General features: G+C 28.9%; 1 protein-coding gene across 2 annotated transcripts in view; it reads left to right on the forward strand.

Moving 5' to 3' along the window:
- The window catches only part of LOC129960053 (tyrosine-protein phosphatase non-receptor type 2-like), a 47912-nt gene that overhangs the window by 17438 nt on the left and 13282 nt on the right, over window positions 1-17192 (forward strand). For both annotated transcript variants that reach the window (XM_056073101.1, XM_056073102.1), the window contains exons 5-8: window positions 316-465; window positions 2307-2516; window positions 3321-3506; window positions 6111-6448. In XM_056073101.1, coding sequence (XP_055929076.1) covers window positions 316-465; window positions 2307-2516; window positions 3321-3506; window positions 6111-6448 — 884 coding nt within the window. The remainder of the gene's footprint in view (window positions 1-315; window positions 466-2306; window positions 2517-3320; window positions 3507-6110; window positions 6449-17192) is intronic.

Genomic DNA, 17192 nt, shown 5'->3' on the forward strand with positions numbered 1-17192 from the left:
GATACAGATGTTTGATTGAGTACTGATAAATTAACATTTAATGTATATTAATTACTTATCAAGATTAATTTTATCACAAAGCTTTGTGAACTTGTAAAAAAAGTATATAATTTGACATTCGTTGTAATATTATTGTTGCCTGATCTTCATTCAAAATTATGAGGTTTATTCCTATATACTCCCATGTAGGTAAAAATGATAATTTAACTAAATTTACATATTTATAAAAGAATCAAAAGTTTGTGCTATAATACTAATGTAACTTCTTAGAAATTATATGGTAATTACTTTATTTACTGTGAGCATTATTTTCAGGTGAAATGCCATCAGTACTGGCCAGTTGGTAGTGAAAATGGTGGCAGTGATGACTTAATTCTGCGAGATGTTAATTTAAAAATAACATTTTTAAGTCAGAAAAATGAATCAAATTATGTTGTCAGAAATTTTCTGATAACTGATCTGGAGGTAAGTAAACCCTAGAAGTAATCTTTGCTTCTGTTATTTAGAAAAGTTGTTTCTATGTTTATATTCATCAAAAATCCTTTGTGAATAACATTTGTCCCCCCCCCCCAAATTAATCAAATATTTAAGTCTATAATGGTAAATCCATGCTCCAGATTTGACAGTTTACTTTTAGTTTTACATCAATTATTGGTTAGTTTTATAGCATTTACTTTTCCTTGAGTTATAAGAAATGGTTAAAAAAATATTTTATCAAGCTACTTGTGAAGATAAGATGTTCTTTAGATGCTTGGAAAATTTATAAGACAAGAAAATCAATATTTTCTTTGTCTTTTTACAAATTAAATTTGAAAAAGTATACAGCATGAAACAATACATTTTGACACTATAAAGGACAAAGTTTGTAAAAAATATATGATTCATATTAATTCTGTAAATGCTGTAGATATTTTGACACATTTGAAAAATTAGCCTTTTGCAGCAAAATTTGATTAATCAAACAATGATAAACACTTTAAAAAAATGGTCTTATTCTTATTGTGGTCTTTTTGTATCAATATATAATTTCAAAGTTCGAGATTTATAATCTTTATTCAACCTCAATGATATACTAATATAAAATCTGCATGATTTTAATTTGATTGGATCTTTTCTGTGATAGATTTTTCTCTTGCTTTCTGATGTACTAAAATTTTTAAATTATCTGATGTCTTTTCCAGGTGAAATCATAATATTTCAAGAACTTAATTATCTGTTAATTGATCAATTGTAATTATATTTTCTCATATGATACATGCTATCTAGTGTTGCATTTGAGAAAGAAAAAAATGATTAAAAAATTCCTTTATAATTAGTTATAAATTATATTAAAGAAAAAGGTTATAACAATAAAAAAAAATTAATGTATGCCTTTCTATTAATAATATTCAGTAATAAAAATTTTAATCAAAAATTTGGACGCCAAAAACAAAATTGTAAAAGTGTGAGTTGTCAATAATAATACTATAAAGAAATTCAGCTTCGATGAAAATTATTTGAAAGGAAATTTTGAAATGCTTATTAAAAATTAAAATGAATATGTATAAAAGTCGTTTACTTTGAATATTTCTATTTATATCTCTCAACTTTATTTTGATGTCTGTATTTTTGATGAAAGATTTATTTACAAAAGAAGAACTTCTGCATTTCAGTTCATTATTAAAAACTTGTTTTTAAAAATTAGTTTCATTTTTCTCAATTACCCAGCTAATATTATGTAAGAACAGTGTTTTGTGTTATTTTTGATGGTTGTGATTGAACATGTAAATACTCATTTTGTTGACAGCTTTTGTGAATTGATACATTTTTGAAGTTGTGCTAACTGCTGTAAATTTCAGAATTTGTCATAATATTTTGAAATAATAATAAACAGCCTTTTCTATTTGAGGTATCTTATCTTGAGGTATTCCAGGTCAGTTAGATCAAAAAGAGGGAAAAGATATGTTTGTTATGCAAAAATGAAAATATTAAGTAATGTTTTCTTTTTTTCTTAGCTGATTTTTTTTCTTCCCACTTTCCTAATATTATTGGCTTTTAATGTTCAATTTTTTTTTTTAGCCTTTGCTCTTATGTGAAAAGTTTTAAAACCATCTTTATATTTCAATCAAATGAATTATTTTCAAAATTTTTAATTGTGCATAGAGTTTTAAGAGAATAATTAATTTTTTTGTAGATTATTTATTAAGTCTGGCTACATACTTGACAGAGTGTTAGTTCTTAATGCTTGCTAACTTAAGATATGGATAAAAATTTATTTTAATAGCAAGTATTTGCTTCAATGGTATTTATTCTATTTTTATTTATAGAGTGAAAATTCAAGAGAAATTCTACAATTTCATTATACAACTTGGCCAGATTTTGGTGTTCCTGAGTCTCCTGAAGCATTTTTAAATTTTCTTTTCTCTGTTCGTGCATCTGGTGTCTTAAATAGTAATTATGGTCCTCCAGTAGTTCATTGTAGTGCTGGCATTGGACGCTCTGGAACTTTTTGTTTGGTTGATTCCTGTCTTGTTCTTGTAAGTACATTTATTTTTTAGGATGATTTGAGTTTTGTTAACATTTTTTTCTTAAACTTGAAAAATTGTTATGATAGAATTGCCTTTTTGTTATATTATTTGCAGATGAATATAAAAATAAAGTGCATGTCTTCATTTTTTGGAGCATTTATTAAGTGATTGGTCAAATTAGCAAGTTGGGAAGACAAAATGATTTATGTGCATGATATTTTTTTTATAATGAACACATTATCTTATAAAATTCTTCTGGAGATAAGTTATATAGAGTTGAAATATCCATAACTCATTCCCTGGATCACTTGATGGGTGATGACATTCTTTATCTTAACTTTAAAGCATTTTTCTTAAGAGTATTAAAAAGTTTAAACATGCTTAAATTTTAATATTTCCTCTTCCAGAACATTATACTTTGTAAGTGATAATGAATTAATTTGTTTGAAATTCATGTATAATGATTAATATGTATATCTTTTCATGATAGTTCTATTCTTAGCATTGATCAATTGTAAGAGACTAATTTGGAATTAGTTTTTATGTTGAGAGATACTTTTCTTTTAGGCTTTCTTGATTTATTTCTTTAACTTTCTTTTATTTAAGGCATTTCAAAGGATATTGAAATGTTAAACACATATACAGCCTAATTTTCTCCCATTGTCAGAATTCTCTCCCCCCCCCCCTTTTTTCTCTCTCCTTAAAGTAGAATTTAGTGTGTGATATTAAAATAAAAAAAAAATCATATTGGTATATAAGATAATGGATTATTTCCAAATTCTATTATTAAATAAATTTATTTTTCCTTTTTAGATTGAAAAAAATAATGACCCAAATTCCATTAACATCAGACAACAGTTATTAGAAATGCGCCACTACCGTATGGGGTTAATTCAGACTCCTGATCAGTTAAGGTTTTCATATGTAGCCATTATAGAAGGTGCCAAAAGAGTGCTGTCCATGCCTAATGTGCCTTCAGGAAATGAAAATCTATCAAAAGTATGAGAGGATTTTATTTTCAATCATTATTCTTTTATTGTAAGATTTCTCTATTTAATTCTGAATGATTTTTAAGAATTTTCATAACGATGAATTGAATTTGTAAATTTATTTCCAGATTTTAGAATTTCTCTATATTGCTTGTTGGCTTTTCTTTTTCCTTCAAAATGTCAAAAATGCTAAAATATTTCCAATATTTCTAATTAATATATTTACCTATTTGAGGGTTCTATTATTTTTTTATCATTAAGAAATGAATGGTCAAAGTTCTATCCTTTGACAATAAAATATTTTAGATTAAATAATTTTTCTGCTTTTTAATTTTCTCGAAATTAGTGGGTCCTTGTATATCTCATTATTACTCAAGAAACTTTACTGAATCCTGTCCATGATTTGTGTCATATGTTATTTCTCATTATCATCAAGAGTATACAATTGTTACTTGGTCCATTTTCTTCTAATGCATTGAACATATGTTTATTTATAATTGTAATAGAAAGACTTTACCGCAATTGTTTTTTAAATATGACACTCTTAAAGTCCTTTGAGGGATGTCATTCTTTTCGAAATCTTCAGAACAAAGATGGCAACTCAGACTAGATTTTGCTATTTGTAATTTTCTCTTGGTTTTTTAGAATAGAAGAAACAGGAACCGGTTGTTTTCACACGTATTTGAGTGTCCAATAAAGAAGCAAGGTACAAAAATGCACTAGTGGACATTTAAAATCGGTGAAAAGCATTAATAAAAATAGACCCCTTCTTTCAGTTGTAAATTACACCATGAAGAAATGTTATGCTGATTTTTCTTGAATATATTCAGTAAATCCAATTGTATTATGCACAGTAGAGTAGGTTTTGCGAAATGCGAGAGCAGTTTAATCTTTCCTTCTGCTTTTGAAAACGTAAAGAAATAATCGATCTTTCTGAGGAACCGTTGCTCATGTTTTTGAAAAAGGAATGATTGAAATTTAATGATTTGGTTTTATATGAGCTGTGAAGTTCTTTATTTCATTATAGTTCCATTCAAAATAAATTCAGATATAACATTTGAAAAAAAAATTCTTTTCTATTTTTGAATTATTTTTCTTTTGATATACTTTTAATCTGCAAGGAAGTGTATTAATAAATCGTTTATATTCGATAGAAAGTTCTTACTATGGTCACATGTTTACCAAAAAGTTTCTGAGAAATTGAAAAGTATTTACGTTTCCTGGAATAGGCATAAAGTTTGTTTTTCGATCAGGAAGAAGATTTTCAATTTTTTTTTTTTTTTTTTGAAAATGTAAATAGAAAGAACATTTTTGTTTTCAGTTACCAAAACGCAAAGTTTAGAATATTAATTAACAGTTAAAAAAATTAAATGTTACATAAAATTTAAATATCCTGGATTAGTATTAAAATTATCGTATTTCTTTTTTATAAGCTAAAGGTTTATTGTAATAAGATGGTACTCCTCCTCACTACATGATAGCTATAAAACGGTGGTTAAATGCAAAATTTCACAACAAATTGATTGGCATTTAAGGATCTGGAGAAAATTCATCATCTGATTTGATGCCTCTTCATTTTTATTCATATGGTCTTGTGGTGGTAGCTTCATAAGCCAGTTAACAACCTCCGGACACGAGTGATCACTTTTGTCTAGTGGTTATGTTACGTGGCTACGAACCCTAACGTTGCGAGTTCGGTCCTTTGCAACTGAACCACGACAGTCGCTTGCATTCGTCTATATATAATACACCTTATGTTGGCAGATCTTTGTGACAATTTCAAGTAGTTTATCTTATTGTCACAAATGATTTACTTGATAGAGTGTGAGCAAGTATTGTTAGAGCAATTCAACTCTCTTTAAATGTTGAAGGTGCAAGAAGAAATTATACTTCAATCAATATGTGAATTTTAATTAAGATTTAATAAATCCATTATCATTTTTTAATCCTGCCTTTTAATAACCTATTATGGTATGTATTATCCCTGAAAAGTAGAGTCAAAAGGCAACTAGTCATATGTGAAAAAGTGGGCTAAATGAATAAATTTTCTTTTTAATATCATCGCAGATTTTATAGATACATGAGACTATAGTGCATAGATGTTTGTAAGAGAATTATTTTTCTAATTGACACTTTAACACCATAGCAGCTGTATAAAAAAAAATTATTTATTAAACTTTTTATTATCAGCTTCTATAAAAATGAAAGTGTGTTCATGCAAGCGTCTACATTATGTAGTGAAAATTTGTAAGTAAAATTATACGTTTAGGTGCAATATTTAAGAAAATAAATGCTTGTCTACTTTTTTGAGATACTCTGTGTATCAATTTTGCTAGTGTTAATATCTCAAGGAAATCAATCATGTACAGTAGCATGTAGTCCAGTCAAAGCATTTATTTAATAAGGAAGAAAATTAATTTTCAATGGAATTGCACTTATCCTAATTTTAACAAAATCTTGGGAAAAAATAGAATCTCAATACACAATGTAGAGTATAGAAAATTCCGACTTATTCTACAATGCAGTTTTGTCTTATTAATCTATTACTAACATGTTATTATATATTTTTCATCTCTCACATTTTTAAATTTCTGATTTATTATTTTATTTCCAGACACACAAAAAAATTTGCTTTTCATCTGAGAACTGCAACATAACTGAAAATACTGATGATTCAGATGTTTCACCCCCTCCCTTGCCACCCCGTTCTCGCAATTCTGATGATTTATCTCCATCTATTCAAACTGATATTAACAATTTTTCTGAACTTAATGGAGATATTATGAATAGTGATTCCAGTTTGTCTAGCATGAAGCAAAGTGAATCAGATGCAATTATAAACTCTGAGGAAAATAATCAATACTCATGCAAATCTCGAATTACAGATGAAGAAATGAAGCAGTCAATAACTGGAACAAGTTTTAACAGTTCTGTTTCTCCTGCGTTGGAAAGGTATTTCATATTTTTATTGATCACTTTTTTCCTTGCTCTTTGATTTTTTTTTTTTCACTTTTCATCTTTTTTATGTTTAACTAATGAGTCATTTTCACAATTGCATATCTTTAAATTTCCATAATGAACATTTTGTATTTTATTTTTTTACTAGCCGTCTTTGACGACCAGTCGGTTCGCCAATCTTAATGCTCGTTAAAATTTTAATAATTAAATATTTTATGTAACTCCTATTTTAATAGCTTCTTCATCAACATATTTTAAAGCTTCAAATTTTGATAGTCATGTAATTCATTCATAATATTATAAAGGCCTTCAGCCATAACGTAATATGTATCTAATTTTCTGTTAGCTCCCGTAGAATTTATGCTTTACATTAAAGTGGAAATGGTTAAATTGCAATTAATATAAGAAAATTTTTTACTGAAACGAAGCATTTTTTTAATATGAGTACTGAAAACAGAATCGCTAAGTATTTAAACCTTATGGGCACTAAAGAGTATCTTTCTTAATTTATGTAATATCTCAAGAAATTTACGGAATTACATAATGTTTGGTTTTAAATGCATCAAACTCTAAGAAAATAAAGAGTCGTTTGAAATAATCGGTCGGAAACATGTTAAGCCTTCAAAACCAAGTCCGTATCTGTTGAAAATAGAGTTGTCAACAATCAGAACACAATGCGTATGCTTGAAGTTTCAACGCCAATTATGGTAACGCAAATGCGTGAATTTTCTACGCCAGTTGGGGTAACGCTACGCAGATTAGAAATTTTTAATTTCCTGTATTCTGTTTTATTTTAATTCAAAAGTACTTCAGTTCTTATGGTTAAGTACTTTTTCAATTTGAAGTTATTGCAAGCTAATATCCCCCCCCCCAAAAAAAAAAAGTTTTGGGAGGAATATTAACTTGGTTTCTGGTTCTCGTCATTGTATACCCCTTCGTTTAAAATGGCGAGTTCTGCCTCGCGTATGGAATTATTAAATTTTTAATTTTAAATCTGCAATTAAATGAAAGTATTAAGTAATTTAAAATAAAAAAATCACTTGAAAACGCATCATTATTTCAAATGCCCTTATATTATTCTAGGGATTAAAATAATAATAATTGTCATAAATAAGATCAGCCATCTAATTAGGAAGTAAAGTAAATTCGTATGTCAAAAGGTTAATGTGTTATTTATGAATATTCTATGAATAATTATTTTAATCATCTTTTTATCAAGACATCGTTATTCAAAGTCTATTAAAAATTGAGGAGTATCTGAAATTATATAGTTTTTGCCGCGAATAGTAATTGGAAGGAAAAAAAAAATATAAACGATACATTCCCCGATTACATAGTCGTAATATTGAATGCAGAGTCTGGAGAATATAGGTAGTAATTTATTTAACAAATTTAGTGTATACTTGAATAAACTCTTTTAGTGTAGCTAAAAAGCTACCATATCACAAATATTTATTTTTTGTCGTCAATTGCAGTCGATAATATTTCTCTTGTGCATTAATGGTTGCCTGATAAATTAATTAGATCGCAAAAGAAAACAGATATTCTACTGTTAAATAAAATAATTTACAATTATACAATTTACTTACTCCTGTGATTTATAACGAATTTACATAATTTGGCTACAGCAAAATAACTCTTTTTAGCATGCATATTCACAAGAGTGTATAAAAAAAGTGTTTTATTACATTTAGTTTAACCATTTACTAGATTTTAATCAGACAATTCTCATGGTGAAATGAATAAAAATAATTTATCGTTCCTCGTTACCGAGGAAATAATTAGATAAATAAGATGATGATTAATTTTAGAACTTGAATTTGAATATGAATTATGGAAAACAACTCTATCTTCCTATTCATGAATATAAAAGCATCATTTTCTCTAATAATCCCACTGGCAAGTAATCGAAGTGCCCGCTCAAAACAATTTTTTTTTCATAATCTATGATAAAACCTTAGCCGAAAGACAAAGATTAGTCGGGAAAATGTGACATCTTATTCACTTGCCAGCTTATTGATTATTCTGCTAAATATAGTATAAATTATATGCTGAACGAACATTATAACATTTAAATCAGATGACAGAAATTGGAATTAACGTCGTCGACATTCATCGCATTGAATTCTTAATCGATAGATCAAAATTTTTCGACAAAATGCGACATACCTTATGTCTTATTCACTTATCGCCTTGTCGGTTATATTTTCAAAAGTAGTGCAAATTAAAAGTTTGATGAATGACATTTGAATCAAATGTCTAAAAATCTGTGGATATAGTCTTCGACATTCATATTCAGTTCATAGTCGACAAATTGTCGACAGAATGCGATATCTTATTCACTTGTTGGATATATTGCCAAAGCAAGTGCAAATTATAAGATAAATGAACGACATTTCAATTAAATGTCAGAAAATCTGTAACGTCTTTGACACTCACCGCATTGAATTGACACTCACCGACCAAAAATTGCCTGCAAAAGGAGACTATCACCATGTCGATATCTTATTCACTTGTTATTTTGTCGGTTATATTGCTAAAAGTACTGCAAATTATAAGCTTAATGAAAGACATTTGAATCAGATGTATGAAAATCTATGAACTTAATGTTTTCGACATCCATTGCATTCAGTTCCTAGTCGGTCTATCGAAAATTGTCCGTAAAATACGGCATAGTATTGACCTACCACCCTATCCATTATTTTGCCAAATATAGTCAAAACACTTTAACCGTTACTTGGATATTTCGACTGTTTACAAATATTAACTTTAAGGTAGTTTTTAAATAATCATATTCGATAAAGCGCAATTCTCCACAATCATTTTGAAACAGTGAACACTTCTGCCGACGAAACTCTCAATTTCTCGCCGACGGGGGGAGGGGGCAATCCTCCCCCCTGCTACCGCCGCCTCTGTTAGATATATACATTGGGGTATTATTGTTAGTTTTCTTGTTTTAATGGAGTTTTTTATTTTATTAAAAGTTGTTAAAAATCGTTTTTTTCCCCTGAAAATATTTTTTAAAGCTTAAAATTAAATTAATCATTAAGACTTTTTAAAGCTTTTGATGATTTTTTTTATTGTAGTGACAAGTAATACATGTGTTTTATAAGTTAACATATAATTGTTTACTTCTCAAATTACTTATGAACTTTCAAATAAAATATTAATATATTTAATATAAAATTAAATTTTACACCAACTAATTCTTTTGATAAAAAAGAATTACTTTCACAGCTTGTTTTTTCACATTAAGAATTGTTTTCATTTAATATAATGTAATTCATACATTTATAATTAATTTCAATTCAATCTGCAGAAATAGTAATAGAAAACACAAACAAAAAAAAATTGCACACTATTTGAACCATAACATTTTATTTTCAGAGAGACAATAACAAAATGCATTTTGTTTTCCATCTTTATTATATATTTCACACAGACAAATGAAAATTATAATATTAAATAAAGTTAAAATACAAACTTATAAATAAAAGTTAATTACAATATTAAAAGAAACAATTGTGATAAAAGTCAATAATAAAATTTAAAATCAACAGAAACATTCATTCATCCAAAATAAATATTATGTTATGTTAGAATATCTAAAATAATTATTTATACTACCATTGAAGTAATACAATATTCTACATTAATTAATCAATTGATTTTACAAGGTATGAAAAATTGATTTAAAAACAGTAACTTTCCGTTACTTTAAAAAAAAATTTTAAGACATTTTGTAAAAGTTGCATTCATTTATAATTAAAGATTGTGTATAACTAATGACATTTAAAAATAATAATGAATATTAATTGTTTTATATATAATCTGATGTTTTATAGATAAACAAATAAAAACTACATTTTCTAAACCTATATGAGCATGCAATTCATATTGTTTTACAACTATATCTAACTTTTTTACATAATATTTTAGAACAAAATATAAGTTTAATTTGCTTTAATCTACAGTCATGATATATGTAATTCAAAAGTAAGTTTTATTATTCATTAGATGATTTTAAACTTTTTTTATAAGAGCATAATAACAATAAATCTCTCAAGTACTTTGTAAGATTTTGGTAATAATTATTAAACATTTCTAAAAAATTTACCTTTTACACTCCAGTGGCACTTGAATAAGTTCTCCTGTGCTGGTATTAAACGCTTCTCTAACTGTTAAAAACTGATTTTCTTGAAAATGTTTAGCACAGACCTACAAATATGAAACAAATATTAGGCCTAAGTCAGATTTTAAAAAATATGTATGACATATAATCAAAAAGACGCAGAAACAAAACATTTTAAATATTAAGAACAAATAAAAAATGACTATCAGAAGTAACAATAAAACAAAGAAATTTTTTATTTAGCTCAAGCAAACAATACCAAAGTAATTGAAAGCATAAGCAACTAAATGTAGAGTAAACAAAAATGACAGAAGATAAATGGAAGTTATACATAATTTAAAATGTTTCGCAGTTCAAAAGAATTATTTAACTAAAAACTGTACCCAAAAAAATCAAACTTACCTTACTATATTTAGTTGGCACGAAATTGTCCCGCTTTATTGCAGAGATCCATGCTCGTCTAGTGTTTTCATCGCTTGGAAACGAAAATACAGAAACATTGGAGCTATTTTTTGTGTAATTACTTTTACAATTGGGAACACAGCACGCAGTATGCATCTTTATTACGATAAATTAAAATTAATATGAAAAAAGATCAGAAAACTTTTAAACAAAGCCAATAACACATTACCCGTACTTCAATACGACAACGACTACCGTGACTAACCGCACCCTTTTACACCACTTCTTTCAGAATTTTCTAGAGAATTCATCGAACCTCATGACGTCACGGGCTGAAAGCGATGGGAGTTGTGAGGCCTTATATAACGAAGGTCATGAACAAACACTAAGAAAATAAATAGAATCGTTTGAAATAATCGGTCGTAAATATGTTAAGCCTATCCTCTTTAGCGTGGGAAAAAAACTGAAGCCTTACTCATTTGGCGGTGCGGAAATGAAAAGAATTTTTGGAGGGAAAGTTATTTTTTAATAACTAAAATTCTAATTAAAAATTCAAAAAAAAGGGACCCAGGTGCACATTCCCGACCTCCAAGGTATGCATGTGCCAAATTTGGTGGCTGTAGGACAAGCGATCTGGCTTGTGGAGCGCCAACACACACACACACACACACATTGAGCTTTATATAAGTATAGATAATTTACCTAATTAAATTGACACATGAAATAAAGATTGATGAGTATATACTACCATTTTTTGTATTTCTATAGGCAAGTATGTGATAGTTACAACTTTTAATGAACTACAACTTTTAAATTATTCAAATTTATTGAATTACATGAAGTTTTTTGGGATGGAGTATAAAACATTTTTGAGGCTTTATTAAGCTTTTTTTTAATGGATCGGACAGGTGCTAGGTCGCAAATACATTAGAAATGTACTCCCTTGTCACTTCATTTAAATACAAAATCTTACTCAAGAAAACAAGGAATAGGCTATTTCACAGCAGACCTAATAAGTACTTGGCTTAAAGAAGCATTTTGATCTCAACTGGCTGAAATCTTTGTTAAGTTAAAGTTCCCTCCAAAGCTTTATTGTATCTCACACAGTGTAACTGTTTAAGAAAGAGCACTAAGTAGTATTCTGTATTGAATTGTTCTTTGTTATGGTCATTAGTTTGTAATGTATTGTTGCAAATATATAATGTTGCTTCCCAGCACAGTTAGTTCCATCGTAGGAAAGATAGTTTTACAGACAGTTCTATTGGATACTAATCAGATATCTGATCAATGATCCTCCGGATTCGGCGACAAAATGGATGATATTGGAATCTTCAGGAATTCTGTCGATAGGACCAATAGGAGGCGAATTATGTCTGTAGTTTGCTCCTCAAGCTATAAAAGACAAGCAGTCCAAGTCGAAGTTAGTTATATAGGTAGAGATGAGTTAGCGATGAAATAGTTAGAACAGTCCAGTGAAGCGCAAACATTGAGTGGAACTTAAGTGATTAGTGGATTAATGATTAAGCCTTGCATTGAGTCTTGGAGACAAATATTGAAGCAGCATCGAGTCGTGCGTTGAGTAGCTAGTCCTATAGTTGTGAATAGGCAATTGATTGCAGCTAAAGTGAGGAGACAATGGAGAATGGCGGGTGTTTTGAGACACCTTAATGAATAGTTACGTGGATTCTCTCACCTTGCTGAGTTATGTCTGGCCTTTTTGTGTGCTGTGGTGGTTGTTGACTACCGATCACTGCTTGTTGGTTGCTATTTGTTCTAAGTGCTGCTGTATATTGCTTGTGTAAATATAACCGGCACTTTTCTGCTTCGAATTTCCATTAATTGATGTTAGAATATTTCAGCTGGTCCATAGTTTTGCAGCTGGACATACATATTTGTGTGTCCACATCGAACGATTTGTTTTGTGTGCACCATTGTATTAATCCCAAACAACAAGTTTGCATTTCTGCAATGCATTTTCCGTGCCGAATGCTTCGGAAATGTTGCACATGGTAATTTCAATGATTTCATATTCATTGACAGTTTCAAAGTGGAACGAGAAGTGTTTCCAACTGGTAGCAATGTCATTGCTACTACGGACGACGCAAGAGCTAAGTCTGTTATTTTCGGATCGAATTGTTTCCAGAATCATTCTAAGTAGTAACGTGTTACCAGTTCTTCCTGGCGCATTTAATAAAATTTCACCAAACCCATTTTTGACAGTCTGCATTATTAGATCGTAAATGCCACTTTGCTCAAGCATTAACTTAGGCATATTTGATTGCACCTACAACAGAAGATCACCGCTGTTATAATTTTCTTCACGACGCAGTTCTATATTGAACGAAGTAGCAGCAGGCCCTGGCGTTTCTCCAGCTTGAGGCAATTTAATTTTTCCGGCACCGCAACACATTTCTTCCGTTTGTCCATTAAATTTCAGAACCGTGAAATTAGGAAACATTAAAGTCATAGCACCGATGAAACATACCGGTTCAAACTGTAACTTTAATCGATAATTATCAACTAGGTTATACTAATGGAGAATATGCAAGGCGATTGTAATCACTGAGCATGAAGTCGTATTTGACGCTGATCTGTTTCTCGTTGACATCTTTCAGCAACTGTTAGCCTTTCGCGCTCAGATCGAAGCTGATCGAAAGCTGCGTATCGTGATCGCTGTGCTCGCAATCATGCATCCTCGACTGGCTGCATGCCGCTATGTTACTTCCTCGACACGTAACTGAGTCAGTCTTTGTCTGCTTCGCTCGTTTGCTGATGCTCGTTTTTTCTCATTTTGATTTGCAATTTCTCATCACATTGCTTCCGCTCTGCGAATACGACGACTTATATTTGGTCTTTTGCGAGGAAGCACAAACTAAAAAAACAAAGAAAAAAACTAAGCAAACCAAAAATTAACTATTACAAAAAAAAAAAAAAAAAAAAAAAGAAAAGAAAAGAAAACCATATCAAAATATTTCAATTCAAATCAGTTGACATGGTGCAATTCCGTCGCTAATTGCACTGAAAAATAAGGGGGGAAAACACAGTTAAAAAAAACGAAGTTGGAAAAAAGAAATATATATTTTAAAAAAAATGAACACTATGGTAAGCCGCATAGCTCACTTCCATTGCATTGTCACACGAAATAATGAAATCAAAATGATAATAATTCGAAATCTATGAAAATTCAATTTAACAATACAATCAGAAACATTAAAAAGGCTTGTGTTGGGCTTTCGTCCAACAAATGGCATTGGTTTACAAAAAAAGCTTGTTTTTACTTGTCACAGGTATACCATTTATATAACAGGTATATAAAATTACGAATACAACGTTGTTTCAAAATTTCAAAGCAGTTGGCGAAGAACTTCGGAAGATGTAAGATTTTAAGCAAACGAATGTTTATATAATTATTCATGTAGATTTATTTCAGAGTTTAATATATTTTAACAAAATTTAGAGCTGAATTTGGAAATGCTGGCCTTTTGCTTATTAATCAATTTCATTAAAAGCATTGCTGAATTTGTGATTATGTGAAATCTGTAATTGAGCTTTAAGAAGAATACTTTTCAACCTTATCTATTAACAAAGTAACATCTCTAAATGATAAGGATAATTTGATAAATGATAGTTTTGATCTGATCTAATCAAGTATAAGAATCATGCTCTAATTTTTCATATACTTTATAAAAATATGAGTAAATTTTATTGCTTTTGAGTTAGTACTAGAATTTTAGATTTATAATGAAACTATTGCTCTCTCTTTTTAAAGAGAGCTTACTATGAAACATTTTGAAAAATAAATTTAAAATTATATAAACAATGATTTTCAGCTGTGAAGTATGTTTGGCCAAGATAAATGTTTTTAAAATGGAAATTATTCAGATTTTTATCAAATGTGTTGGATGAAATTAAAAATGTTGTATGGTGCCTAAATATATATTTGTGTTAACTTTATAACAGGCAATCATTCCTTATCCTTTTGTTTATGGGCATTATTAAATATTGGTACTGGTACAGCAATATTTACAACAGCCGTATCAATATTTAATCAGTATTTCATTACCCTTGTACACTTGCCAGCTCTGTCCGAATTGCCCTTTAAAATCCCTTCCCTATTTTGTTATACCCCATAAGTCAGGAGATTTCTTCCTGCTGTTGTTTCCTCATTGCTCCATAAAATCCCTTCCCTACTGCATTATATTCTATAGGTCAGAAGATTTCAGCCAACTATTTCTCTAATCAGTGTTGGTGCTACTGAGTTTTGTAAGCTAAGTTTTAGTGACTGTTTTTTAAATTTTAAGCATTCTTAAGTTTGTGGAATTACCGAAAACGGATTGCTTTTTTTCCTTGTTCCTTAATTTTGCAGTATTAGTGTTGCCATATCAATTATTCTGATCTTAAATGGGGAAAGCTGATCTATATCAGAATTTCAAACAGAGAAAAGTTGTATGATATTTTCCGAAATTATTTTTCAGTGTAATAATATTGAAACTATGTTACTCTGAAAAATAGTAATTACAAATAAATTATTGGTTATAAGCATGTGTTTAGCTTATAATTGATTATTAATACATGTATATCAAATTCCTATTAAACCATGTCCAATATTACTTTGGTTGAATTATCTGATAATTATTTGCATTTTCGTAATTTTTATAAGTAAAAATAACTTTTTTATTATAATTGCCGGTTATATGCAAAACTGAAAAATACAAAGCGTATTTCTCAAGAATGCAATGAATAATTAAAGTACTCATCAAAAAAATTACATTTTTAGCATGCATTCTAAGCATAATAATGTAGTGGGAAATGCTATTGTTTATTTATATTGCAAAAGGTTTGAGCTATGTTAAGTTTAAAGGTATATTCGATTTTGTACTCGGCATGTTAATATTAACACAATCAGTTATGGTTTTAGTCAGTGGAATAGCAGAACAGTGCAACCAATATGATGTATAAAAGTAGCAGTAAACATTTTTAAAAAGAAATTACAAGCAATTATAATCTCGAAATATTCTACATAAATAGCTATCTTGCCTATCAAAAATTGATTATCTCGAAATATAAAAATAAAATGAAGTTCACATTTTGCAGTGCCTTAAAAGAAATAAGCTCGTAATTTCACCTATCAAATAATTTATTTTCAATAATGTTCACATTCCAACATAATTGTAGTTCATCTTTTTCATTGGCTTATTCGTATTATCTTTATAAGTGATTATACAAAACGTTTCCAATTTTATAATGTGCCAAATAATTGTACAGCAAAATATCTTATAATTAATTCGATAGTGTTGTATTTAATTTAAATCTTTTCTTCACAATACGTGAATTCTGTGATACAAAGCCATTTCTAAGATTCATATAGCCAAAAACTGAAAAAGAACAAGCTGCTTACTACGGAGGGGTCCGAATGATCCATTAACGCTGTAGATGGTGGTAATTAAAGAGGCTATTTTCAATAAACATCGTTAAAAAAAGGGAAAGCTTCTTCGAGTTTTTATTATTTAGAAACTGCATTTACAGAAGCTTTTCAGAAATGTAGTTCTTGAAAATTGAAGGTTAAATTGAAGTACCTCAAAATCGGATTTTTACAAATAATTGCAGCCTGTCTATAGGTGCTGTAAAACTGCAGCTCTCCCGCTTTCTATATTTGTATGAATACATTGGCTAATTTATTTAATTTTGTATGTGGTATTTAAGTCCAAAACCAAGCTGAATAATTTTTTTTCCTTTTTAAAGCTTCCAATCTTCATGTAAAATGCAGAAAGGGAAATTATATGCATCTCTTTGTAGAGAGATTGTCTTTTCTCAAAGGATTTCCATTTGATTCAGTACCCATTTCTTATTATTTCTCACATCTTGTAGCAGGGCCTTTGATTTTACCACAAGGTCGTTGTGAAGTAAAGAAGTTTCTGTCATAAATATAGCTTTAGAAATGGTGGGGAGTGGGATCAAATAATAATAATTATAAGGTTGTATAAATTTTATAAATTATATAAAGTTGTTTAAAGTTTTATAAACAAAAATGAAAGACTACAGGGAAATAATAAGAAAATTTTATTTTTAAGTTCAGTTGTAATTAATAATTGCTTAGTTGTAATTTCATGCCAAAACTTGTCTATATCATATAAAATATTTATAAAATTAATAATTAAATTATTCAAAATTAATTTTTTGAAAAGCAAAATTTAAGTTTGAGTG

The sequence above is a fragment of the Argiope bruennichi genome, chromosome X2, assembly GCF_947563725.1.
Source record: "Argiope bruennichi chromosome X2, qqArgBrue1.1, whole genome shotgun sequence".
NCBI classification, from domain to species: Eukaryota; Metazoa; Arthropoda; class Arachnida; order Araneae; family Araneidae; genus Argiope; species Argiope bruennichi.